The sequence below is a fragment of the Carassius auratus genome, unplaced genomic scaffold, assembly GCF_003368295.1.
Source record: "Carassius auratus strain Wakin unplaced genomic scaffold, ASM336829v1 scaf_tig00014010, whole genome shotgun sequence".
Lineage (NCBI taxonomy): Eukaryota > Metazoa > Chordata > Actinopteri > Cypriniformes > Cyprinidae > Carassius > Carassius auratus.
Window position 1 is genome coordinate 28,617 of NW_020524466.1, and position 27,926 is coordinate 56,542.

At 36.4% G+C, this 27,926-nt stretch overlaps 1 protein-coding gene across 4 annotated transcripts; it reads left to right on the plus strand.

The window, feature by feature from the left end:
* Positions 1-961: 961 nt before the first annotated feature.
* On the plus strand, positions 962-27,863 carry LOC113074224 (dual specificity tyrosine-phosphorylation-regulated kinase 4-like). 4 transcript variants are annotated; one of them, XM_026246982.1, is made up of 14 exons: positions 968-1,184; positions 13,496-13,579; positions 15,902-16,045; positions 16,814-16,955; positions 17,124-17,287; positions 20,748-20,884; positions 22,205-22,345; positions 23,397-23,535; positions 24,447-24,528; positions 24,822-24,994; positions 25,249-25,309; positions 25,660-25,789; positions 25,879-26,045; positions 26,282-27,863. In XM_026246982.1, exons 1-14 carry the CDS (start codon positions 1,131-1,133, stop codon positions 26,548-26,550), a joined length of 1,887 nt encoding a protein of 628 aa, XP_026102767.1. In that variant the 5' UTR covers positions 968-1,130; the 3' UTR covers positions 26,551-27,863. The 4 variants fall into 4 exon arrangements, with proteins under 4 accessions (XP_026102769.1, XP_026102767.1, XP_026102766.1 ...); XM_026246981.1 differs by lacking the exon at positions 968-1,184 and adding an exon at positions 9,587-10,392; XM_026246984.1 differs by lacking the exon at positions 13,496-13,579 and having other exon boundaries at positions 962-1,184.
* The last annotated feature ends 63 nt before the right edge of the window (positions 27,864-27,926 follow it).

Below are 27,926 nucleotides of genomic sequence, written 5' to 3' on the forward strand. Positions count from 1 at the left end.
GTATGGTTGTGTTAATGATGCACAGACAGTGACATAATAATTCTCAGCTTACCTGTGTGACAGAAAACTCCTTTGGCCGCCAATGGTTTAATGCCACAGACAGTGTTTAGTAAATAGATAGTTCTTGATACCCACAATGCACCGTGTCTTCAAAATGTATATGTATTTAGTTATATGAATGTTATATGAATATCATATTTTATATGAATATTATATATAAATAGAAAAACTGCATAAAATGGTCAAACTGAAATTGTACATACTCTCGGGCCATCCAGGTTGAGTTTGTTTCATGATCACAACAGATGTGGAGATATTTAGCATTACATCACTTGCTCACCAATGGATTCTCTGCAGTGAATGGGTGCCGTCAGAATGAGAGTCCAAACAGCTTATAAAAACATCACAATTATACACAGATGACTCCAATTCATCAATTAACATTAATTGAAAAACTGCCAAAGAGTAATCTTTGTCTTACTTTTGGATTCAACTAAGACTAATCTATGATTTTATGTAACTGAATTAAAAAAAAATATGACCAGTCTTAAAGAAAATAATTATCTGACTAACTTTTAAGACTGGTCTTAACCTTTTATTTTTATGCAACGGTCTGAAGTTAAAAATGTTTTAATTCCGAATTTGTTTATTATAAACACAGATGTTAATTGAAGGACTGGAGACGTATTGTGAATTTTTGTGATGTTTTAACAAACTCTTATTCTGACGGCACCCATTCACTACATTGGTGAGCAAGTGATGTCACACTAAATTTCTTAAAAAATCTGACCTCCATGTTTACCTGAATGTGACACTGACATTATGCAATGCGTTTCTGAAGAGCACAAGAATGCAAGTGCAGTAAAACCAAACCTGCGGATGGCATAAGATGAGCGAGTGGTGGCCTGACTGCACCTGCTTCCATCACTCAGTGACTTATCATCAGGTTCCTCTGCTGTCTGAGCCAAACATGTCAGCACCAGACACCAGGCTCACTGGCTGCAGCTCCAAAGCACCCAAACAGTGTCATCGCAGCCCACGCTGTAGCTGCCGTACATTAGGATTGGATTTGTTATTTAATTTGTTCCCTGGATTCACCCGAACACTGTTCAGCATTGCCTGAGGTAGAAATGGGCCCGAGGGCAGAATCAGAGAGAGGGGAAGGAGAAAACAGAGGAGAGAAGGTAAGATATTGAACAGAATAATGAAAGACTATGGAAGAACACTTTATATAATGACCAGGTATGTGATGTTGTAGTGTCAGATAGTTGTAAATCCTAAATTTCCAAATTGTTATACGTCTTTTGAGACAAAAAGAAGAGTGTTATTATTCCATGGGTTATGGATAAAGTTTAGCTCTCAATAGTCAACAATGTGGCCCAAAAATATTTGGACACATATTACACACCAATCCAAGTGTAATTTATTTAAAAAGGAAGGCATACATTGTAGTGATTTCATGTGTTTGTAATACAGTTTAAGTTAATATACATACTGTACATAAACCACAGGGTATTATTTTTTGCAATAACAAGGTAGTCCCTTGCTTAGTGTTTGTAGGGTATGACGTTTCTTCCTTCATCCAGGCAACCAGAGAACACTGAGGTAACTAGTCTCTTGAGCTTAGTTAACCGATGACCAAAATCCTGTAAGAAAAACATCTTTATTGGCAGACTGCATAAATTAAGATCAAATGTGAGAGGGTGGTTTCAAAGTTGATATGTTAGATCTTCATTTGTTAAGTCTAGGAAGTCTTCAAGGATGTGTCATAGCCTTAAAGTTAATCTGCATATTACAATTAATCTGCATATTACATAACACAAGATCAAGTTTAAGATCGCCATTGGAAAGCTGACTGAAAACGATGCATTAGGTTCAAACAGAGGACAGAAAGCTTGTGCACTCATTGCTCAGTGCACCCCTTCAATAACTATACAATACATAAAACAAACACACTAAAAGATAACTTTTCATTGCACAAAACTATTAGTTTTTGTGAAAAACATCACCTTTTGCATATCTTGGAGTGTCTGGACTGTATGTATTGAAACCTTGAAAACATTTCAGGTGCACAACATTTAATTAACGGTATCCACCATTAAAAAATATATAAATATGTTCAAGTGCTTTGCATTTGGATTCTGTGTAATAACAGGAATATTTCTCAAAGCAGGTGATGGTCTTGAAATGTATTGGTGAAGGTGGTAATGATTTTTTACACGCATGGTGTGTGTGGTTTTGTGGTTGTTGTTGTTGTTGTTTTGGCATTCTGAGCCTTTATTTTGACAGGACAGCCATTAGACAGGAAGCAAAATGGGGTAGGGGGATTAGGGTTAGTGAGCCCTGACTCAAACTCAGGTGGGTCGGAATGCCTGAAGTGAAACAGCGCTACAAGTCCACCACAGTGGTGTTTTGATGGCTATAGCGATAAAGTTTGACTTGATTTTCATTTTTCTTACTTTGATTTTCCTGCAGTTATCTTATGTTGATGAATGCCCGTAGTCCGATTCATAAAAATATATATATATTTTGAAATGGTTCTTTTAATGAATCCTTCAGTCTCAGTCAGCAGTTTGAAACAGACTGTTGAAAATGTAAATTCTTGAATGATCCAAGGAGAGGTGGTTACTCGTAAAGTAATCAAATTGTAAAGTAACATAACATTTGGTTATGTTTGTCTCGAAATGTTTGACTATACATCAAGTTGTGTGTACTTCAAATTTGTGATTGTATACACAGTATAGAATTTATATAGTGAACTGTGCCAGCTTTTAATAACTTTAATGTTAGTAACTTGTAAATTGTTTAAGGATTTAAAATTACTTGTGGCTTGTAGTTACAGTTTAAAAGTAGCTGCTAAAAAAAGTTGGGTCATTTTGGAACAATTCTTGGCTTAGACAGTCCATGGGGCATCTGTGCTCAAAGATTCAGCACATTTAAAGACTAGGTCGAAGCCAAAATGAAATCTTTGGCTACAAAATCAAAGCTGCTCAGAATAATTACTGTAGATGTCAGCTGTAATTTAAACATGAATAGATGTTGAATGTTATCATTGCCATCCTGTCCCATCCTCTGTGTGTGTGTGTGTGTGTGTGTGTGCACATGGGTGTGTGTATTTGTGTGTGTGATAGGGATTAGCCCATGTGGGGCCTGGCCCAGACAGCTGACCTTGATAGATAATGTTACTCATGCTGGCATAAATTTGTGGGGCATTGTCAGTCTGTCTCTCTGCCTCTTCCCAATCACTGAATGACTCTACTATTGAACATGGATATCTGTAAATTTCAAGCATCATTATCCACCGTATTCATGAGAGATTGGAGCATTGTTTTTATTCATACATTTATTTTTATTAATGGTGCTTGCTAAGATTTAGAATAAACCCTACTCTTAAGAACTAGGGTTTGGCATGTGAATTGTCCTGGGTGCTAGTGCAACAACATATTCAGGCTGACATTTTTAGACTTTGTGCCAAGGCTTGTTCTGTTTTTTAATCCCGCTGAGTGTTGTGTTTTTTTTTTTTTTAGTATGGTATGTTACATTAAAAATAGTCCAACTTTTAAAAGTTTGTTTCATAACCAGAAAACCAGTCTATTTACATGCTTCCTTAAGACCTTCCTTAATATTTAGCTTTTTCTTAGTAATGTTCTTAAAAATGACATACTACACTAGGTCACCCAACTGACTATTTCTCAGCTACAAGACTGCTTATACTGTTAATTATATTAGTCCAATTGCAGGCCTAAATTGGTCATCAACACACTGGACCTATTAAAATAGACTGCCATCTGTAGTTTCAATAATGCACACATATATATGGTCATGTGCAAAAATAAAGTCTTAGCAAAGGTGTGGACTTTACCTTGACTTTATCTGCTGGCTTCCTAAACGTGTCGCATGTGGTTAATCCATATATCCTCTACTCTGCAACACCTGCTCTATTGGATGACCCTTTCACCTGAATGACTTCTATCCACTTGCTGATCACTACATATGCTTAACTTGCATATCTGCCAGCTAGGTCATTTGCCATCAATCTGTTGCCTTCATGAATACATACATTGTTGAATATTTGTTATATCATGGGTGATACTGATTTTGAAGCCACACCCAGTTTGCACCATCAATATAGATAGCATTAACACTAGATTAGAGGAGCTAGAAATAGGAAGGCTGGAAAGTTTGTTCTCATAAGGTCTAGCATCATTTGTAGAAGTCACTATATTTGATTATCTAATTTACTAATGTTCATTCATTTGTAAGTAAGAGTGGCTTGGATGTAATTTTTGGGGCACAGTAAGATTAATAACTTCGAAATTAATTCTAAACAGTATAGCTGTATTTATATATATATATATTTTTTTTTTTTTTTTATTTTAACTTGAAGATATTTCCCAACTGTGTTCACAACTAGAGTATCCAGTCCTGCTCCTGAGGGACACCTCACTGCAGGGTTTAGCTTCAACTTTAATTAAACGAAGCTGAATCAGCTAATCAAGGTCAAAAGGATTACTCGAAACTCTCAGGCAGGGGTGTGTATAAAAACCATTGTTAGCTAACTATAGCCTAGTCATTAGTTACACTGAACTCTATTGGTAATGACATAACTTATTACCATAGTAGCTTTTGGGAAATGCACCCAAGGTGTGCTGACCAAGTTAGAACTAAATTCTGCAGGAAGGTTGGCCTCCAGGACTAATAATGACAACCTCTTACATAAATTTAATGTTGTTGTGTGTGTTACAGGAGTGTCCAATCCTGCTCTTGGAGTGCCACCTTCCAGCGGAGCAGGGGTGTCCAAACTCTGTCCTTAAGGGCCACTGTCCTGCAGAGTTTAGCTCCAACCCTAATAAAACACACATGAACCAGCTAATCAAGGTCTTCAGGAAAGCTTTATCTTTGAGGAAGGTGTGTTGGAGTTAAACTTTGCCGAACAATGGCCCATCAAGGGTAGGTTTGGAAAACTCTGGGGTATTTGTTTAAAATATTTTACAAGAACTGATCTTAATCCAAATGGCTGTGTTACCTCTGGAGAAATTTGTTAGAAGAGGCAAAGTTTTAATGACAGTTCTAAGCTGTTCTTTTTTAAAACTCTTTTATTGCCAGAAGACCTGTAATGTCATAGTAGATTGTAACATGTCCACCTCACATTGAAAACCCCAGGGGCCATGTGATAAAGGTAACACATCTGTTACATAACCATTGAGTGACACAATTAAAGTGATTATTTAATATATTAATTAGGTCTTCCAAATGTCAGTTACAATGTAAACATAAAGTTGGTAAACACATTCCCATTCTAAACTGATGGCAGGTGCACAAGATCCAATTTGCTCTCTCCTAAGTGGCGCTGAGAGATGTGGGTATATACATTAGACCCCAAGCCCCCATGGATGAAACAGTCAGAAATATTATCCTCTATGGAGGCAAATGGCGGACATATCACTATGAAGGGCAGAGCTCATTTTCCCACTCTCTCTGTGCTGGAGCAGGAGAAACCAAAGCCTATGTGTGCATGCCGGGGGATAAGATTTCCTCTCTGCACTTCACTGCTGTTTGTCAGCGTCCTGGGGGAATGTGAACGGTGGAGGGGAGGAAATATCTCCAGCTCTGTCTCCAGGAGACGGCCTCTGGGAGGGAGGAGTTACCAGAAGTCCCAACAGAAGTCGCTTATGATGCCCCTGAGTGGAGCTCCACTGTCAGGGATCACTCCCCTGATGTTTCCCATAGAGCAAGAGGAAGATGGCACTGAGAGCCCCCACTGCTCAGCCTCCGGCTCAGGATGGCTCCCTTGTGGAGTCTCGTCCACACGTCACCAAGCTCTCCCCGAGCACCCCATGTAGCAACTTATTTATCCCTGCCTGCAGCACACATCTCCTCGAACAGAGATATGGAGATGGCACATAAAACGGACTCTTAGATCCATTGCAGGGAGATGAGTGTGACTACATCCTCTTTGACCCCAGATCCAGAGATTGTGCATCTTTGCACAAGCACATGTCTGAAGAAGTCTAAAAGAAGGGGATCCCTTCGGGTTATTCATTCTGGATTGTGGAGCTCTAGATCATTGAAGACCAAAGAAGTTGTTGTGGTTAACTTCAGGACTCCTTACCGGCAAGTGGACATGACGTAGTGGGACTGAGGCCTATGGTTACCGCAGCATGGGGTGACCCTGCCATGGGTGGAGAAGGGACCACACCATCTTGCTGTGGCTTTGAGATCCTCCAGAACTGTTGGGGCACACGACAAAGTCAGAGGAATGGGAGAGTTCAACCTGAGGTAAAGATTTATGGAGTTCTGCCGGCAGAATGTGCCATCTCCTAAATTTTCCACCCCTTGTAGTAGTGCTAATGAATCATGGATAAGTGTACATACAATGGTAGATCAGCTTAGATTGCATTTCAGTTTGTCTAGTGCATTTTAACAGTAAAAGTTTTTTTTAGAAAAGGCTTTGTTCACATTCCAAATTTTGTTCTTTTAATTCTCTGTTCTAATTTGTGTTCTGCAGATGTGATATTTCAAATGCAAAGTGATCATTTCTCTTTAGTTTACAAGTCAGATAAGCTTCATATTGATTGTGGCAACCTCTAAAATGCCTTACATCCTGCTAAGATGCTAAGTAGAAGATAAATAGAATGCTCCCAGAACACATTCATGTTTTTCTTCACAATGCATAAAAGGTATTACCCATCAAAACGTCCATCCTGCTCTTTTCCATAGAACAGCTTGGTGAAAAGTGGCTGCACTTTTGAGAAAAAGAGTGCAAAAACTGAACTCTTAGGGCAGGGGTCTACTTTCCTGTAGAGTTTAGCTCCAACCTTTATCAAACTCACCGGCCTGTAACTTTCTAGTGATCCTGAAAGACCTTGATTAGTTTGTTTAGGTGGGTTTGATTATGGTTGTATCTCAACTTTTGAGAACCCCTCCCTAAGGGTTACAACAACTCGTCACTTGGGCAGTACCCTTAAATCCATTCCTAAAAGTTGTATGATACTTCAATGAACCTTCTAGGGGTAAGAAATTATGGTTCAGCGATGCCCCATGCCATAAATGCACACATTTTTCCAACTTTTTGAGTGTCAAGCTCCAGAAAAGTACCATAGCAACTTTAATTTCAGTTTGTTTATCACAAAGTAATCCTATGTCTTCAGAAAACTAGAAAAATAGTGCATGAGTCATAGAGATTGACAGCTGCAGTCATCCATACACTTTCATATGGAGCAGTCTGCAAAGTCTGCTACTTCTAGACTAATTATGCTCCATGAAAAAGGCTACATATTACACATAAAGGGGAGTGGATGATAACAGAGTTTTCATTTTCGGGTGAATCTTTCAAAGGCACATTTTGGATCAAAGTATTGAGATGATCAAAGGATTCCTGACTCAGCTTTGTTCAAAAAACCTGATCAGTTCTCTCTAGCATTTCCTTGTGCTGTATAAGGCCGTCATAGTCATTAATTAAATACTTAAATACTTATGCTTATAAAAATCATTTACTAAATGGCTGATTATAGAATGCAAATAAGCAGTCTATCACCTTTTAATCATTACTACATCCACAGCAGCTAATGTGTGAGTGTTGGTGTTTACCTCACACATTTCCATGACTGATTTCAGTCATGCAGAGCTGTTAGGTTCTTAATAAAGGAGTCTTGAATGGAATGAACCAGAGATGGTGGCAGGCTACTGAGGATTGGGCAGGGAAGAGGTGTCATCGTGCTGAATGAGCACTCCGTCAAGAACAATTCATCCCCATAGCTCATCATGATTACTAGTGTGCCTTGGTGTTATGTAACATAAACACTAATCATAATCAGGCATCTTTCCCTCCTCCCAACACAGCCAGTGTTTGTTCTTGTGTCTTACACCTTTGTCTCTCTGCTGATCTATCTGTCTTTTATTGCCAGTCTAGTTTGCACTCTGAATGTAATAATTGGTTACAGCATAGAAAGTTTCAATTAAAAACAAACATTTTCGGAATTTCGGAATTCCTTCAAAATTCTACTTTTACAATATGGAAAAAATAACAGAATGTGTGTTTGGAAAGACATGAGATTGAATAATGACAGATTAAACGTTTTTAAACGTTAATCCATATTCAGTGCATTTAGATTTTAAAATAGTAGGTATTACAGGCACTCACTATGTACAGTATGTTCAAATCCGATCCAAATGCCATGCACTGTGGTTTGGTTATGCTAAAACTAAATGCTGTCCTCTTTTTCTCCATCCTATAACTGATCTTTAGAAATACAATAACTATTTTTCTTAGGCCTAAATCTGTAGACACAGGCTGCCTTAGCTTGACATTTGAGAAAGGTGGTTTGATAATAAGCCTACATACTGAGTCACGTTGTAACAGTGAAAAGCTCCCGCTCTGCCATGCTTGTTACATGTGAGCAGAGCTAGTCTATAGGGAATAGGTGTGAAAAAAAAGTGTCAACTTGTTACCTTCTATATTTGCCATTTATGAAGGCTTGAAGTGTTTTGTATAGCTAGAATAACTGTCTCCAGTATATCCAGCCATCTGATAATAATACAATAGACATCACAAATGGCTTAAAAAGATATGGTGCTCTATATATTTTATTGAACATAAATATAGTGTATCTCACAGCAATTAATTTTTTTGCAATCAAAGTGTATCCTGTGTAAGTGTAAGTGTGTTCCTGTGTGCGAGAGTGGTAGAGCATTGCATTAGCAATGCAAGATTGTGGGTACAATTCCCGGGGAACAAATGTTAGGTACAATTTGTTAGTCTGAATGTGCTGTAAGTGGCTTTGAATAAAGGTGTCTGCTAAATGCATAAATTTATATTTAATTTATTTATTTATCTGTCATTATGGTGGGAAGTCGTGGCCTCATGGTGGGAAGTCGTGGCCTAATGGTTAGAGCGTCGGACTCCCAATCGAAGGGTTGTGAGTTCTAGTCTCGGGCCGGACGGAATTGTGTGTCTCTCCACCTTCAATACCATGACTTAGGTGCCCTTGAGCAAGGCATTGAACCCCCAACTGCTCCCCGGGCGCCGCAGCTTAAATGGCTGCCCACTGCTCCGGGTGTGTGCTCACAGTGTGTGTGTGTTCACTGCTCTGTGTGTGTGCATTTCGGATGGGTTAAATGCAGAGCACAAATTCTGAGTATGGGTCACCATATATATATATATATATACATTTATTATTTGTAATTGTTATAGTGTGTAATGTTGAACACATATTATACTGATATTATAATTGTGCATATTTTTCTGTTATAATTATGTTTTGATAAAAAATGTATCACTTAATTAAATGTATTTTGCCAATAATAATATATACTAATCAAAAACATATTTATGTATTTATTTTCTTTTTATTTTATTTATGTTTTAATTTTTTCCCCATATATTTGGCTGGTTGTGTGAACATGAATCTACACCCACACTGGGGGACAACCTTTATGTAAAATCGCTTTATTTTCATTGTTCAGACATAATTTTTCACCAAAACACATTTATCAGCAGTACGGTTAACTTTTTAGGTGTTGAAATTTACCTTTTTCACTAATGCAACTACACGATCTCACCCTTCAAATCAAAGTCCAGTAATCACGGAGGCAATGCAATAGGTTGAGTGAAGGGCGTTTTTAAGCTCTTGTCTCGTCCACTGCTCTTTTGACATTTTGAAATACACATGGCTTTGGGAATGACGATGTACTGATGGGCGTTATTTATTGGGGTCCCATCGTTCGTTGACAGATGGAAACTTAAAGAGAGAGCAGTAAACGGATAGTGGTGAAGGCGGTGCCGTTGCATACTCAAAGCCCGTGTCAAAGAGAAGAAATTGTGAGAGGAGGCACTCGCGGCAAGTAGGCTACACACAAACAACTCATGCCTGCGAGTCGGTTGTGTTATTGAAGGCTGACTTGTGCAGCTGTACATTTGGACATTGTGTCATAACTGTCCTGGATTACCACTTTATGAGCGCCATGACTTGGCAAACAAATGCAGTGTGCTAGAATGGAAGGAATATGGGTTCCGTGATAGGTAAGCGCACGTAAACACATCTATATAGAGTGCAGGCAGGCTGGAAAACCTGAACAGGTGGCATATCTCGGGACATACACGTCAAGTGGAGCAGCAGACGGACAGCTTGCCTCTTTCCGTTAATCTCTTGCTGACGAAAGCTTTCAACCCCTCCGCCTCATCGGGAAACACTTCATTTCGCGAAGTTCTCGCTGCTATTTTCCAGTGCTGACAGAACGGGTTCCGGTGTCTTACAGGATTCTTAAAATGCACATGCAAGTTTCCTGCTGGATTTAAAAGTGAACGTGTTTTCCTCTCTCATGCCTTATGACTTGGATGTGTTAAATATCCACGTGTCAAAAAGCGACATGTTTCCTGAAATTAATAATAAGGTAATGTATGAGCAGTTTATGCCTTCCCTCGCATGCATTTATGATTACGCTTGTTAAAAGCTTTTGCAGCCTATTTATCTGATTGTGGTTGCACTGAAGTTTTCTTTTAGGCTATTATGAAAAAAAAGTGAATAGTTAATTAATAACTAATAACTTTTTACCTATTTAACATTTTATGTTAAATAATGGTAGGCTATTTAAAATAGTTTATGCATGCATGTTTTTATTAGATAGATAGCCTATTATTAGTAGGCCTATGCCTTTTACAGGTTTATGTAATTCCATAATAATATATCAATTGCTGTTATATTGGTCACTTGGTATTAGTCTCCCCTGATCTTAAAAAGAAAAATAAATTAACCAGGGGAAAAAAAAAGTTTTTTTTAATTAGATTAATTTTATTTAATTTAAATTATAGGCTATGCATATTAATTATGTATTGTTTGTATTGACATTACTTTTATTTTTTACAAGATATTTTATTTTGGCAGAAACTATAATTATAATAGGGCTAAAATATAACGCTGTTATCAAAAGAAAAGTGTGTGTGTGAGAGAGAGAGTGTGTGTGTGTGTATCTAATTATAAGCCTGGTTATACTTTTCAGAAGAAGAAAATGTAGTTAACATGGTATTTTTGTAAGGGGATATAAAGAACTTCATCACATTTTATTTTATTTGGTTATTTGCTCAGATTTCATTGCACTTCGCCTTCTAAGAATCGTAACTCACAGTAACACGAGAGACTATTTGATTGCATTCTGTTCTGTGTATTTTCAGTTTTATTGATTATAAAGTTAAGAGTGCAAAGTTACAATAAATTATGTAGGAGTCCCAATATTCTATTCATCCTGCCACTCCAGCATTGAGATTTATCTCACCGCGGTGTGTAATGAAATGCATTGGCGACAGTTTATTGTCTGTGTTCTATCAAGGATTGATGTTGTTAAAAGCACCCCTTGCACCCTATGAGTATATTTGGTCTGAACATGTGATGCTTAGGATGCTTAAAAAACCTCAAGCCAGTGTCTAAGTATGAACCATCCTTTAAGGTGACTGTCAGCAAATGATTCAGTACTAGGCTCCAAGTAAAGGCATTAAGAGTCTTGAGTATTAAGAACGGCATATGATGTATATTTGAACTTTTGGGGTGTGGTTTGGGTTTCACCCATGGCCATAGTTTATTCTTTATTGGGGTGGCCCAAATACTCTATTGGTCTGTCTGTGTATGTGATACCAAAAAGGGTAAAAACCATTGGTGATGGGCTTAAACACCAGTATTTTTTAAAATAGCATTTGGGATATAAAATTGGGCACATTGTAGAGTGAAAGTCATTGGTTTAGCTCACAGTAGACTCTTAAGAATAAAGGTTTCACAATGGTGTTTTCAAACCGATGCCACATAATAACTGTTTAGTTCCCCAAAGAACCTTTGAGTGATATTTTCTTTACAAGAACTATTTTTCTTAGTGCAAAGAACATTATAACAATCTAAAGAGCCTTTATCCATTATAAAGAACTTTTTGTGGAATGGAAAGTTTGAATGAATGTTAAAGGTTCTTCATGGGACCATAGATGCCAATAAGGAACCTTTTTTCTTAGAGTATATTTTAGGAATGCATTAATTAAAAAAATACTGGCCAATAATTGTTTTTATGAATTTTTTTTATATATATTATATTATATTTTGTTTTAATAGAACTAAAGTTAAGATCAAATGCTACAATCCAATTCAGCCATAACAAATTTTAAATGTAAGTATGACTGTTTAAGCAATTGATATTCGTTTTGGGATTTACTAAGTATTACACTTTACAGTGTTATTAAATTGTTAACATTTTTAAAGATGAACTTTAAGCGAGCTTAAAGCTCAATGATGGTAAAAGTACAAATAATGAGAAACTATAATGCACAATTAAAAATCGAATATTAACCAATTACGATTAATTAAATCTTATATTGACTGATCAAAAAAATCACTCCCGGAACACATTGAATAAATGTGAAATTTTGAAGAAGAAAATCTGGAGTAGTATTTTCTTGTAGTACCAATATTTTTGTGCATATATAATCACTATAGATCAAATCACCCAAGGAATGAATGCAAATTTTCAAGCATTTTATTGGCTATCTCATCCTTGCATTGCACACTGACCCACATTGTAACACAAAGCCCTTGGTCCTGAACATAGCAACTCAAAGGTGTTAATATTTGAATGAGTCTTTTAAAGCCCGCGGCTCACATTGCACAGCTGACCGGCCACAGTCTAAGTGTAACAAATTTTTACTGCCTGTTTTCTAAATGCTTCTCTTTGTTGCTTCCACACTTGAATCCATGTACTCTCTGATCCCCCTATAAGCCAGAATGTATTTCACTGCATGTGAATGAATGCAGTTAAGTCCCAACGCATCAGCATGGCTAAACCTCCCGCTGCTTGGCCAAAAACCACCCTATGTTTTGGACTCTGTAAATAATCACCCTGTGTATTAAGGGTGTGAGAGCCACATAAATCTCCAAGGTGTGTATACAGCCGAGATCATCTGTTTGAATTCTGCTACAGGTCCGCCAATATCCTCTCATTGTATCCCCCCCCCCCCCGACCCAAGAGGCTCTAAGTTTAGCTGGAGCTTTTCATCCGTCCTTATGCTGTCTGTCGGCACTATTGACGCACGCTCCACCTGATTAAGATGGATGTGAGCCTGTTTTCTCGCATGTCCGCAATCATGACTGATTGTAGTCATCGCAGGTCCCCTGATTTACTTGATCGCTCCGCGTTCGTGCTCGAGAGGAACATTAGTTAGGAGCTGATTGCTGTGAAGTGTGAAGTACCAGTCTGCAAATCACGACTGCCTTCTACTATGAGGTCAAACTGCATCATGTGACATGGTGGGCATCATTGAAATGCTATTAATGTGCTTTTGAATTAAAAACAAGCAACCTTGTACTGAACATGAGTCATCTGCTGTGTTGAATAACACAGAGCGAGCAGAGATGAATCCTGGAGATATTTAGCCAGCATCCCACACGTAAGACTGTGCATGTGGGCTGCGAAAGTGCGCCCACTCGTCACGCTCATGACGTCTTTCCTCCGCTCTCTCTCACAGTCAGCCAGACCCGAGGCTTTCCCTCACCCCCACAGGTCTCAGGCCGAGAACACAAAAATAGGACCCAACTGCACCTACTCACAGGTGAGACTATTTTCACAGAGAAAGACATAAGCGGTTACTTAACAGTGATGATTCATTTGTATTGATTCGCGAAGGCTTTGTGAATCATTCTACTGAAAGGCTGATTCTGACTGGGAGGAAAACTGTGAGATGGATGAATCAAATCTGTCTATGCAAAGCAATTTCACTGACTGAAAGAATAACGTGGATAATGCCTGACTAGAAATCCTACAAAATAGCTATATGATATACACTACCATTCAAAAGTTTTGGAGTGGTATAGACTATTGTTTTAAATAAACTGATACTTTTATTCTGAAAGCAGTGAATTGTAATTAAAAGCTTGTAATTAAAAAATGTATTTCAAATATAAGCTGTTCTTTTTAACTTTTCTCATCAAAGTATACTGAAAAAATGTCAAATATTTCCACTAAAATATAAAACAAAAACTGTTTTAACATTGATGATAATAAGAAATTTTTCTTGAGCCACAAATATATTAGAATTACTTCTAAAGGATCATTTGACACTGAAGTCTGGAGAAATGATGCTGAGAATTCAGCTTTGCATCCAAGGAAGGAATGACATATTAAAACATAATCATATAGAAAACAGTTATTGATCAAATAAATGCAACCTTGATGAGAGTTATTTTTAAAAAATCACACCAAACCTAAACTGCTGAATGGTATATAAATTATTCGTTAAGAATTTCTCATTCTTAGTTTTATTTTTTTGGACGCACAGTCAAGCTTATTTACTATGCAAATGTAAAAAAAAATTAATAATAATAATTATTAATAATAATAATAATTCTCATATTATGTGTTTTTACTTGATCAGGCATTACAAACAAGGATTCTACGCTAACTCATCTCCACAGATGGACCGAATTGTTTGAGTCACCATAATCACTGAATATTTTACAGTTGGCATCATCTAATCTTGGATATTTAGTAGTAAATACACATGACTAAATATTATAATAAAAGGCGCGTTCGACTTGAAGCAGCGCTGCACAGAATGATCACTGTATTTGACATCAAAGTACCGCGAGAGCGATAAGAGAGCACATGGATCCAATGCATTCGAATCGCTCTCGCGGTACTTTGATCTCATACAGTGATCATTCTGTGCAGCGCTGCTTCAACTCAAACGCGCCTAATATGTTGAAATTATAAATCATGTGATTGAAATCAAATCATGTGACACATTCTAGATATCTTAAAGGTGAAGCGTCTGTAATTTCTGTCCCACTTGCGTCAATTAATCATTAAAAATTTAACAGAATTAATAATAAATAGCAGTATTTACAAGATGTGTTAGGCAAAGACTTAAGTGAGCAGTTATTTTATGTAATGAATGAAAAGAAAATCAGGAAATCATTTAAACAAACTGATTCACTAAATTAATTGCACTTCCCAATACTATTACTCAAAAATGTTTGGCTTAAATATACAGCTGATGCTTATCTGTGAATAAGCTCTTCATTTGTGTGCCGCTATATATAGATGACAATGCATGATTCTTCCCAGCACCTGTGGAAAGCGTTGTGTTAAATCTTTAATGTTGAGTGTGAAATGACCCCCTAACAGTTGTCATTAACTAAAAGCAATCTCTTCACAGGTGCTAACAGCTGCTCATAATAAAGTGCTTGGCATAGTGTCTCTGAATGTGGAAATGCGTTGATTCGATTGTGGTTTGAATGCACAGCTGTGGTACGTTGTTTACGCACAGCCTACTGTATTCTTGTAGGTCTCTGCAGGTGCCCCAATGCTATATTTAGCTTCTGTTTCTATGCGTCATGATCAAGTTGGCAGAAGCCGCAGTATCTCCAGAACATATGAGATTGAATATCGCATCTATCTATAGACACACTTGCTCTTTTTTCAGCCCAGACGTTTATCGAGCACTTGCTTTGAACCGTGAGATGGGGGAAAACCTCTAAGCTATGAACGAGCCCCTCCCTTGTGCAGTGCCCTACATTTGTTTCATAGCGCGGAGACCTTTTGTTTTACTCCTTACATAAGCATATAGTGAAAAAAGGAACAGTGCAGAGAAAATCTGCATCATTGGCTCTGACTTAGTAAGTTTTAGAGCATGTATTCGTTCCTCTGATGAAGTGGGTTGTGAAAGACTGCCGTATCGCTGCTTTTGTCCCCACCTCGGTCTCAAGCGCCGCTGAAATTCCATCCTCTATGCAGGGGGTCCGGTTCATTGGGGCCGTTGGCCACTAGCCTTGTGTGAAGCTCACGTATCTTCCCCCCGTTTGGCCCTTGTTACTGATTTGTAGAGTTTTTCATGTTGAACAGTCCTCAGAGTGTTGTATCTTTTGTTTTTCAGAAGTGTGGGACAGGAGTTGGTCCTTTGCCCCAGCTAGAGGCTCCGGTCAAACAAGTTTTGGTGACCAATGGCAAACTTCTGCATTCGAATGGAACCTTACCCAGTATCGTCAAACAACTGGTGCAAAGCACTCAAGGGAATCAGGTCGGATAACACTCAGAAAATGAAAATACAGTTATCATCACTCACTCTTATGCATCTATACAGTCTTCTATGACTTCTCTAGATCCCAAAACAAGATTTATTTAATGCACATTTTTTCCTAAATAACAACTGTTAATAGTAATTATGTCTGTCAATCTCCAAAAATAACAAACGACCCATCAGAAATACCCTGTGTTGGTGAGTAACTAGTTCCATGTAATGGCGTGTTATGTAATTTAATTATAAAATAAATTTAACCGTAATCTGTTACAGTTACTGAGAAAAAAATGTATTTCATTAAATTAGTTACTTATGTACATGTTAACAATCACAAATATTTTTGTATTAATATTTACTATTTCTTGCTATGATTTTAAATCTGTATTTAACCTCAGAACAATCTCAAAGTAACAGTAATCAGTGTTCAGTACTACTGTAAGGTTAACCCTGCCTGCTTTAAATGTTTGACAATTGAAAACATTAATTAGAAATGTAATAATCAAAAACTAATCAAATGTAATCAGTTACATTAATAAAGTAACTTAAATAGTTACAATACTTATTACATTTTAAATAGGGGAACTTGTAATCTGTAACTTATATATCCTTCCCAACACTGAAAATAATAGCTTCAAAAGACTTGGAATATAGTACACAAGTCATATGGACCACTTTTGTAGTTTTGGGGGGATTTTTACTGAAAAAAAAACCAGTAAGTATGAAATGAGGGTGAGTAAAAAATATGTTCTTGCATTTCTTGTAACACAGGAGGAGAGACCTAGGCCACAGTTTCCCAGTCGCTTTGGTTCATCTATGGAAAACCTCTCCGAATCCTTAACTAGGAGCATCATTAATAAGTTTGAGAAGATCAGGACGTATGAGGGACAGAGGCTGCCTATGTCTCCTACAAGTATGAAGTGCTCTGGATTTTTTTTTTTTTTTTTTCAGAATTTAACCAATGCAAAAATAACTGTAAATAGAATCAGACCTCTCTAATGATCTGGTAATTATCTGGTTAATTGGATTATATACTGGTATGTTCACTATTTATGCATGTCTTCCTTCATCTTCCAAACAGCGGCACTGAAGCACTTCCAGAACCAGCTAACAGAATATGAGAAGGAGGAGATCATGGACTACTCTGAGATCTGGTATCTGGGTTTGGACACTAAGAAGATTGAGGGCTCCCAGGGATCCCCACAGAATGCAGGCTATGACGATGAGCATGGCAGCTACTTAAAGGTTAAATATGATATATCAGCTTTTTGTGATTACATTACTTTTGCCTGCCTATTTTTATTTTAATGTTGGTGAGACACTTTTATAGTTTTTAGTAATATTTTGAATTAGTTTTTATTTTCATATTTTCCATTTAAATTTTAAAGGGGTGGTTGACTTTTTTTTCTAGGCTTGAATGCCTTTATGGGGTGCAGTCTAACGTGTTAATGCCTTGTTAAAAAAAAAAAAAAAATGAGATATATATATATATATATATATATATATATATATATATATATATATATATATATATATATTAGTGCTGTCAATCGATTAAAAAAAATTAACTAATTAATCGCACAATTTTTTAAAATTAATCGCGATTAATCGCGATTAATCGCAATTAAAAGACTGAAACTTTTTGGATATGTAAATGTAAAATGTAAATAATTAATGTAAACTCAAGACAAAGAAACTATTTAAATTCAAAATATGATTGTTTATTGGAATTTTTGTTTAACTTGTAACACAGATTTTCTCATGTAAACAACATACCTGCAATAAACCATCAATATCCTCCAAATTAACTGTTGGCTTGAAAGCCATATTTATTACAGAAATAAAAACACAGGCATGTAAGTACCATTTGAATTTCAAAACAATCAATGCCAATAAAAAACAAAAATGATTTCCATGTTGAATTCTAAGTGGACTGCAAAAAAATTCCAAAGTATAGTCATTGCCAGTGCTTTAAGTGGGCCAGTACGCACCTGTACTCAGTACCGCCACCTCCAAATATAGCTCTTGAGCGTATTGCCACCTCTCCGTGCGCCCAGAACGTGCTTGTAGCGTACCGGTACGCTCATTTGGACATCTGTTTTAATAGAGGTTTTACTCTTTTACCTGCACTGCCGATTTTCAGAGCGCCCTTCACAATGCAAGCTTCCTAATTCATCCCACCGAGAGCAGAAACTACATTACCCATTCACCCTTAAGTTATACAAGTGAATAGCGCATGTGTCGCTTTTCCCACTGTTAAGTGTCAACAACTCAACGTGGCCGGAGAAGGTGTGTGAAACTCGTTGTGAGTTATACTAAAGCAAAATCTTGAGTATTTATTGTCTGATAAACATTAAAAACTGTCTGCGGAGGTTCAGTCGTCCTGCAGCCAGCCCCCGCTGGCTGCTCATTGGCTGCAGCATCTTTTTTCTAAGTTCTAAAAAAATACCGTAGACGGCAAGGCACAAATTTAGATATTCATTTATCTAATTAATCTAAAGCCTATGCAAAAAGACAATATGATCTTTTTGTCCCCTTTTTGTTTTAAAGCTTGATGAAGAGAGAGAGCGCAAGTTGCTGCAGCTGAGGAGGACAGTGATGCACGCGTACAGGAGTGATTGACAGTTCGCGGCACTGTGTACAAAAAATACTCCGCTACACAATTATTTCCTTATTTTCGTTTAAGCTTATTAACGTTAGCGTTACAGAAAGGTCTGATTTACGCACTGTTACAGTCATTGTTTTTTTTTTTTTTTTTAAACAATGACATTTGGGTTCATGATTTTAATGTTGCTGTTTCTTGTGGCAGACTAAATGAAGAGTAATGTTTCTTGTGGCAGACTGAAGAGTAATCCGGCAAACTTTCCGTCTAAAAGTCCTTCCTTGGTCTTATCCATATTTCTTTGCACGTTGAACACACATAGGCCACAACTGGAAATAAAAAAAAACTGCAACCGCGTTAATTGCGTTATTTTTTTTTAACGCGTTAAATATTTCAAATTAATCGAATGCGTTAACGCGCTAATTTTGACAGCACTAATATATATATATATATATATACATTTTATTTTATTTTTTTACATAATTTACCTTTATTCCACACCGCTCTGTCCCTTCTCCTATAAGTGCGCTGATCATTTTCTACCTTAATGAAGTATCTCCCTCAGAAATATTCGATGAGTTCTGATTGGTTAGTGAGTCCAGTGTGTTTTGATTGGCTAAATGCCTCAAGTGCACGTCTAAATGTCCCGCCCCTCACCTTAGCGGCATGTGCTTCCGTTGTATTGTAAAAAAATGGCATAGTTTATACAAAGGTATATTGCTTATGAATTTGAGCCTGATTGAGATGCAGAGGATATTAGTGAAGCAGATCACGCAGAACCTGTGCAAGCACAGCTCTTAATGGTATGTTTTTTTTATGTTGTTGCCTCATAGTTTTAGATATGCTGTTATTTGTAAATGCTACTTCTTCTGTTAGCTTTTAATATACGGTTTTATCCTGATTAAAGCTTTAAGATGTACGGCAACCACACACATCCATGTATAATGCTTTTCATAGCTATGTGTAAATAAATGTATAAATGGAACAGTTCAGAGATTGGGATAGAGAGAGATGCAGAGCAGGCTGATGTGTGAAACAGGATTGAGAACCGCTGCTTTGCTTTAGAATTTAGAATGGTTAGAAGAGAAAATCACAATTCATATATAAATAGATTTTTGCATGCGCCCCTATTTTTCTTCCTCTTCCCTAAAGCATGCATGGCCTCGCCCCAATAGTTGCATGTTCCTGGGGGCGGGGTTTATCAGGGTTTGTGATGTCACAATCCCAGGAAGTAACTCGTTGCAGTCCCTACAAGCCGTTTTTATAGCCATTAAACTGCCAGAATTTTAAAAGACAATATCTCCGTTTGCATGAACTTTAAGCGCCGCAACTTTGCAGATATTGTTTATGCTCACACAACAACATTACAAATTAACTAACGTTAAAAAAGTGAAATCACAATCAACCACCCATTCAAAGTTCAAGTAATTTTGTTGTATGTTTTTCTGTTTTTTATTATTAGTTTTTTATGTTTATAAAGTTTTTATACATTTTATTTAACTTCTGGTTTTACTTTTAGTTATTTTAGAATGTTAAGTTAATTTGAACTTAATGAAACTAAAAATGTTGCTTTGGCAGCTACAGTGGCTACAAATTCTTTTTAGGATTTCATTTTATTTCACATAACATTTATTTTATGGCTTCTGGCAAACAGCTTTATGGTTGATATACTGACCTCATTTTCAACTTCTCGATAAATGATGAAATTGCATTACAGCACGAGGCTGGCTAATTCAGCTACAGGCTGCCAGACTCTCATGTCTGATGTCCCTACCCATCTTCTATGAATGTGCCTATTCAGAAAGACGTTCCTTAGGATTACTGGGCATTAGATCGAATGCCTTCAGGCTTGACAATTTAAACAGTCAAATAGCAGGCATTTGCAGTCAAAACATGTAAACAGTGTCACATGTTGGACGGTATGTCTCGATATGTTCCTGAGTGTATAAACAAGATATAAACAAATGAGAAACATTTATGCATATCAGTATTAACATTGAGATGTTTCTCCAAGTAACAAGAAGTCTGCCACTGCAAAGGAGACGGGAATAATTATGCTGATCTGTTTGTCAGCTGACTCTGTCCTCTAAATACTCTGTGCAGGTCGTGCATGACCATATAGCCTATCGCTATGAAGTCCTGGAGGTGATTGGGAAAGGATCATTTGGCCAAGTCTTGAAATGTTTGGATCACAAGATAAATGAGATGGTGGCCCTCAAGATCATTCGGAATAAGAAGAGGTAAAATAAACCTCCGTTCCATGTGTTCATTCTCATTTCCATGCAGTCTTTGGTACAATTGGGGTTGGTGGCTCCTAGGGGGACCTTGGTACTGCCAAGGGGGTCTGTCAATTATTGTTTGATTTCAAGCTAATGTTTACGAAAAAATGTATATGTGAAATAAATAATAATATAATGTTAAATATTAAAATAATATGAAAATTGAATTGATATTAATAAAAAATAATTACGCTTCTTTTATTAAAATAATATTAAGTTAAACTCTAAAACTAAAGTTAGAAGCTAAACTTTAATGGGTTTCAATGCACCCATTAGAAATAGCAATGAAAATATACACAATATTTCCCACTGCCTTACTAAAATAAACCTTTTTTCACACTTTTCCCTCCATAAGGCCATCAAAAGGTCTTTAATCAGCGCTTAACTGGGTCATAGCTTACACTAGACTTGATGCACTGAAAGGTGTTAAAAGGTGTCTGTTGTGTATCACATTACATGTCTGGGCAGAACTGATCTCATGCCCTTCAACTGCCATTTCACCTGCTTCGACTGATGCTTTAACTTGAAACCCTCTCAAAATGCAACGCTCAGTGCTGAAAACAGAATAGCTGCTCTGAATTTGCTTACAGAAAGTCTTTTTAGGTTTATATAATATACACTATTTGCATTAAAATCCAAACATTTTAGGCTGTCTAGAGTAATCCAAATACATTTGAAAATGCCTAATGTTCTCTGCATTTTTGTCTTGTGTCCACACTGAGATAATGATTTTGTCCTGTGAAAATTTCGCTTTTTGAAGACGGTCTCTCAAGTGGATAAATGCTGTTTTCACATTGCTGTGTGGATATGATGCAAGTTTAATCATGTGCCACGTATTCTACCGATAGATATGTTTAGACCAGTACTGTGTGCCTGTTATGGGCTGTTCATTTTCACACTGTTGCTAAAAATTACTACTTTGTACAATTTTATATCACAGTCTGGAAAATATGACAGAATTGTAATTGTAATGCAACTTAGATTGTATCAACGAATGGTGAGATATTGTGCTAAAACAGTTATCTTGCCAGAAGAATTGTTTGAGAACTTTATAATCTTAAATTAGATCTATTCTGCTAAAACCAAACACATAACATTATCATGTTTATTACCATCCTAAACACTTAGTTAGTTGTCATGACAGAACAAATTTATTTTTAGAAAATCCCATACAGTGTCACTGTTGAAACACTGTCACATTAGGACAAATAATAATAATAATATTCTGCATATTGATAAAGTTAATAATAATTGGTGAGCTTTTTTTCTTTTGTCCTTCAGGTTCCATCATCAGGCTCTTGTAGAGCTGAAGATCTTAGATGCTGTGCGGAGAAGAGACAGAGATAATTGCCACAATGTCATTCACATGAAGGAGTACTTCTACTTCCGCAACCACCTTTGCATCTCCTTCGAGCTGCTGGGGTGGGTGGAAAATACTGGAAACATTTAGATGGACACATAATCTATTTCAATTGATACTATTAAATCAGTATAGTTACACGTGTTAAACATTGGAGTCACGTACTGGACTTAAATAGAAAACTCCCCTGTAACTACAGCTTATTATAGATATCTATTTAAAGTAAATATAAAGGCATTTTACGACCATATTGATGAGTGAAATGGGATATTCAACTTAAAATACATACAATTAATTTGAATTAACTTAAAAAAAGTACTGTAGTTAATTTAAAATATTTTTGTAGTTATTTATTATTGCATTTTGATTTCATGTTGTCTTTAGCCCACGCAGTCAAGGTAAAACTTGTAAAAAAAAATGAGGTTTTGTTATTGCAGATCATCATATTAGTTATGATTCATTAGTTAGATGTCACATTAGCCCGAGGTGGTGGTTTGTCCCGACAGTTGCCATATTTAGGTGTGAAGTGAGAGTTTCCTGGTGAAGACCTTTAGGGCTCTGGGTAAAGTGATCAATTAAGTCACTTTGCATGAAAAGCAGCTTCATCTCTGGCAGCCTTGACCTTTAGAGGACATCAGGTGCGTCCTCCCCGTCTTCAGTTACAGTCACAGAATCCTTTAGTTAATGCCTTGATTAGGCCCCTATCTCTTTCCGTGCCCACTCATGGTGTGAAGTCTCCGATTACATTAGGCTGTTCACAGCAGCTGTTTTAGGCCTCCCTTCTGCCAAAGATAATGACTTTCATGAGTTCCCTCTCAAAGGGCTCTTTAGCATAATGCTTAGCGGTTAACACACTAATAGTGAGATTTAGTTTTTATGGATGTGCTTAAAGACAGGAGGCTGTTGAGTGACAATGGATGTGTTTATCCAAAGTTCAGAGTGAGGTAGTGACAAAAATTACTATGCTGCCCTCTAGAGGCATTTAGATAAATGGCATACTGCCATACTCAAATGCATTTCTATGTATAGTTCACGAGGTATTAGCCAATAACATTATTCTGTAACATAGTGACAGATAGCTACATGTTAATTGTACCTCTTGTCTCCATACAGAGCGAACCTCTACGAGCTTATTAAGAAGAACAACTTCCAGGGCTTCAGTCTGGGGTTGATTCGCCGTTTTGCTCAGGGACTGCTCAAGTGCCTCCAGATGCTGTACAAAGAGAATATCATCCACTGTGACCTTAAACCGGTAAACTGAAGTCTGTTAAAGTGTGAAACACCCCAAAATTAAAAGCTAAATAAAAAAAATTAATGCAATAAAATTAATACTTTTATTCATCAAACATGCGTTAAATTTATTTAAAGTGAAAGTGAAGACATTTATAATCTTACAGAAGACTTCATTGAAAAAAAAATTATTACCGTTTCCACAAAATTATTAAGCTGACCAACTGTTTTTAGTATTGATGCTGTTTTCAGCATATTAGAATGATGAAGACTTGACATCACACAAAGAAATTATATTTTACAATAAATTACAATAGTGCTTTAAACAGTGATTTTAAATTGTAATTATATTTCACAATGTTACTATTTTACTGTTAGGTTGAGATTTTTGATCAGTTAATTGCAGCTTTGGTGAGCATTGTTTTTTAATTTTACTGACCTCTAAAGTATAATTAAACAGTATTTATATTAAAATCTAAATTATTATGTAAAACAGGAATTCATTTTTAATTGTTTTATTAATTAATTACTACTCATAAATAACAAATAAACTATTAATTAATTACATTATTACTATTATTAAAAATAATAGTTTACATTAAAATCAATCAAATATTACTATGATATAAAAATACGAAAATATTTTTTTATTTACATATCAGTAACCTTCTATTTTTGAGTGGAATAGAAAATTAGTTGTTGTTGTTGTTGTTGTTGTTGTTGTTTTTTTTTAGCTAATTGTCTACCTTTTGCCCATACAATGAGAGTGGATGGGGATCAGGGACAGCCATGGTCACCATCCACTTTCAAAGTTTGAGAAAGAGCGGCTGGACATTCAGCTGGATAACTTATTTAAAAAAAAATACAAATGCATTCACCAGTAAAATGACCATTTTGACAAAACACCCATAATCCTTTATTTTGTTTTAATAGGAGAACATTCTCCTGTCCAAGAGGGGACAAGGAAACATAAAAGTGGTCGACTTTGGGTCAAGCTGCTATGAGCATCAGAGAGGTAAGTGCAAGAGCCCTGTGTAATGAACACATCACCAGATGTATCCTGATTGTGTGATTTACACCATATGGGGCAATGCATAGCAAAATCTGCAATCGGTAGATTAGACGCCATTGACATAGATTTGAGAAATGTTTTTACTGTTCTAACTATGCACGATTTTAATAGAATTTGATCATTTGCTTCTAGTGCATTCTCCCCTCCATTAAAACAGACCTGTGACCCAGCAATTGAAAAAGTGGCATTGTCAAATCCATGTAGCTCTAACAGACCTCTTGTATTCTCATCTGCAGTATACACTTACATTCAGAGCCGCTTCTACCGCTCGCCAGAGGTGATTCTGGGCCATCCGTACAGCATGGCAATAGACATGTGGAGTCTGGGCTGCATTTTAGCAGAGCTGTACACTGGCTATCCCCTCTTCCCAGGAGAGAGTGAAGTGGAGCAGATCGCCTGCATCATGGAGGTGAGAGACTGTATTAGCAGTCTTGCAGCCATGCAAATACAACTAATGGGAGCTTTAAAGCTTTAAAATGAATGCAAAAACAGCATAAAAGTGTCATAACACCTTCACACATAGTTTATTATTATTGCATGAAAAAAGCATAGAAAAGAGTATTTGAAAGTATTTAAGAGTTTACATATTCTCTGGATTATAGTTGTTTAAATAGCTTCATGTGGTTTAATGACTCTTTAACTTAATGACTTTTGCTTTTACAGATTATGGGACTTCCTCCAAATGACTTTGTTCAAACTGCATCAAGACGGAGGTTATTTTTTGGTAAGTAGATTGCTTAGAAATAAAGGTAACGCTTTTACAAGATTCCATTTGCTAACATCAGTTATGAGCTAAAAATGAAAAATAATACTCTATTCAGTTTACTTGTACATTATAAAAATCTAAATTTATATCTATTAATATTATTTAATGATCCTGAGTTTACATAAACTAACAATGGGTTGTATTTTTTAATAACCAACGTTAACAAAGATGAATAAACACCATAACAAATTAATTGATCATTATTAGTTCATGTTAGTGGATTAACGGGACCTTAGGAATTTAATAAAACTCAAATAACATTGAATTAAAAACGACTTTGTTCATGCTAATTTATTTTGACTGATCAGATTCCAAAGGAAACCCAAGGAATATCACCAACAGCAAAGGGAAGAAACGTCGACCTAACTCAAAAGATCTTGCCAGTGTGTTGAAGACCAATGATCCTCAATTTCTTGACTTCATTCGGCGTTGCCTTGTGTATGTCTAGTAAAGTAATTTCATGTTTATTACCACCACAGCACACACATAAATAGATTTTTTCAACCTGTACCACTGGGTTCTTGTAGGTGGGATCCCACCAAACGCATGACCCCTGATGAAGGGATGCAGCACGAGTGGATCACAGAGGGACGTCTCAACAAGCTCCATCCTAAACCCCGGCCTATCCGGAAAGACACTGACAACAATTATGAATTCACTTACCGCAAAGCGACTTTAAACAGGACAAGCAAGGGTCAGAATATGTCCTTCTAAAATAATGATTAATTATAACTATTGGTAATGATATACAAGTGCCCTAAACATGTTTGGAGACTTAAGTCTTGCTTGAAAACATCTTGAATTCAATCATTTTCAGTTAATAAAAATGAAATTGTGATAATAAATCTGAAATCTAATTACATGTCTAAATTAATTCATCATTTTGTTATGTTATGCAAAATATGATTTCTATCATTTATTTTTCCATAGCTGATAAATCTGGTTCTGACGACAAACTTAAGAGGGTCAGTGACACTTCAAGCAAAGGAGGCAAGACGGCATCAGAAGAGCGTCTGCGTCCAATAGGAGCATCAGCCGAGGAAGACAACGGTGAAGACGCTGGCAAAAGTGTGAGCAAAGACAGCAAGTCGGACTCAAGTGGAGAGCGCTCCGTTCAGATCCTCATCAAACCTCAGACGGGCTCAAGCACTGATTCTTCAGAAGGACCGGAGCCTCAGTTTCTCCCTCCTATTGTATAAAACCCCAAAGATTTTAAGATTTGAACCCCAAAGAAATGATTTTATTGCGTATGGTTTATACTTCAGCCGCTTGGTCTGGACTTACCTGTTGTGCGGCTTAGACAGTTTGACTTGTTGTATGGCAAAAAGCCAAACAAATTATTATTTTTTTTAGCAGTTTCTTACTTGTGGTCTGTAAAGTTGCGGTCAAGCTAGAGTTTCAGCATCCAAAAATTATTTTATGACAATTGTGGCACGAGGATATGATGCTGTAAGGCTTTCTATACACTATAATACAATAAAATAAAATAAATAAATAGAGCCTCTATTTATAGTCTAGTGTGACCACATCTTCACTCTCCAGTCTAGAGGAATTAGATTAGTGGTCAAAGAGTGCTAGTCTGTGTATTCAGATGATTTGATTTCTAAGTAAAGTGAATACTTTGGTATCATTTTGGTGCTTGTGATGTATTTTGAAAGGATTATTACTAAAAGATTGTTTGTAACGCTAGCATATTTTACGGAGCATCATGCTATGTGCATGTTTATTGGGTCTAGTGTGCTTTTTCTTTTCAAAGCATCAAAGCTTTTAGCAATGTCATTAATAGAGCTCAAGGTTAAAGCTGCTTTATTGTGCAATATTACTGCATGGATTAACAGTGTTTGTACGCTTTGTTGCCATTTGCCAGTTTTTTATTTGTATTTTTATTATTTCTATGAGCTTGTAAGCTGTCGGTGCAATAATTACTGAGCCAAAGAAATTAATTGTATAAGTTTTTGTTCTAGAGAAACACATCCTCAGATTAAATCTGATGGAAAGCACACTAGATCATCAAAATGTGCACAATACTTGGTTGCTTGTATTGATGATGACTGATAATGATGGCAATGTTGATGATGATGGTTATGATTAAGAGTGAAGGTCAAGAATGTTGCAGTTTAAAGTAAAATTAGTTGGTCATTGTAAGTTTATACAGAATTAAAAATACAACATTTTCTGGATAGTAATAGTATATTTTCCTGTATATAGAGTTGTTAAGGTAAATACCATGCATACCCGTGTGGTTGCCACAAAGTCATGTAAACATTAGACAAGGTTTTACTTGTTCTCATTTTGTTTATCTGTTATCATTGAAAAAGAGATTTTTACTACCATATGCTATCTCTCTCCCTTGTTGTTTCTTGACAATTTTGTTTATGGGATTTTAGAAGAAAGTTTTGGATCAAGGGTGTTAGGTAGAGCCTTCCAGTATTAGAAAGAAATCATTTAAATTGTCTCTTGAATAATGTCTAAAACACTGTCATACCTATGACAATAAAGATGTAAAACCGTACCGAATGTGAATTAATTTTTAATTTTTTAAATTTTTTTAATTTTTTATTTTTGTGCTTAATTT

Bases quoted from the DNA above. Each gene is read 5' to 3' on its own strand.
- LOC113074224 (XM_026246981.1), top strand. From the start codon at position 10,321: ATGCCTTATGACTTGGATGTGTTAAATATCCACGTGTCAAAAAGCGAC. The intron at 20,885-22,204 runs GTAAAATAAACC...TTTGTCCTTCAG, and splicing joins ATCATTCGGAATAAGAAGAG to GTTCCATCATCAGGCTCTTG. The intron at 26,046-26,281 runs GTCAGAATATGT...ATTTTTCCATAG, and splicing joins TTTAAACAGGACAAGCAAGG to CTGATAAATCTGGTTCTGAC.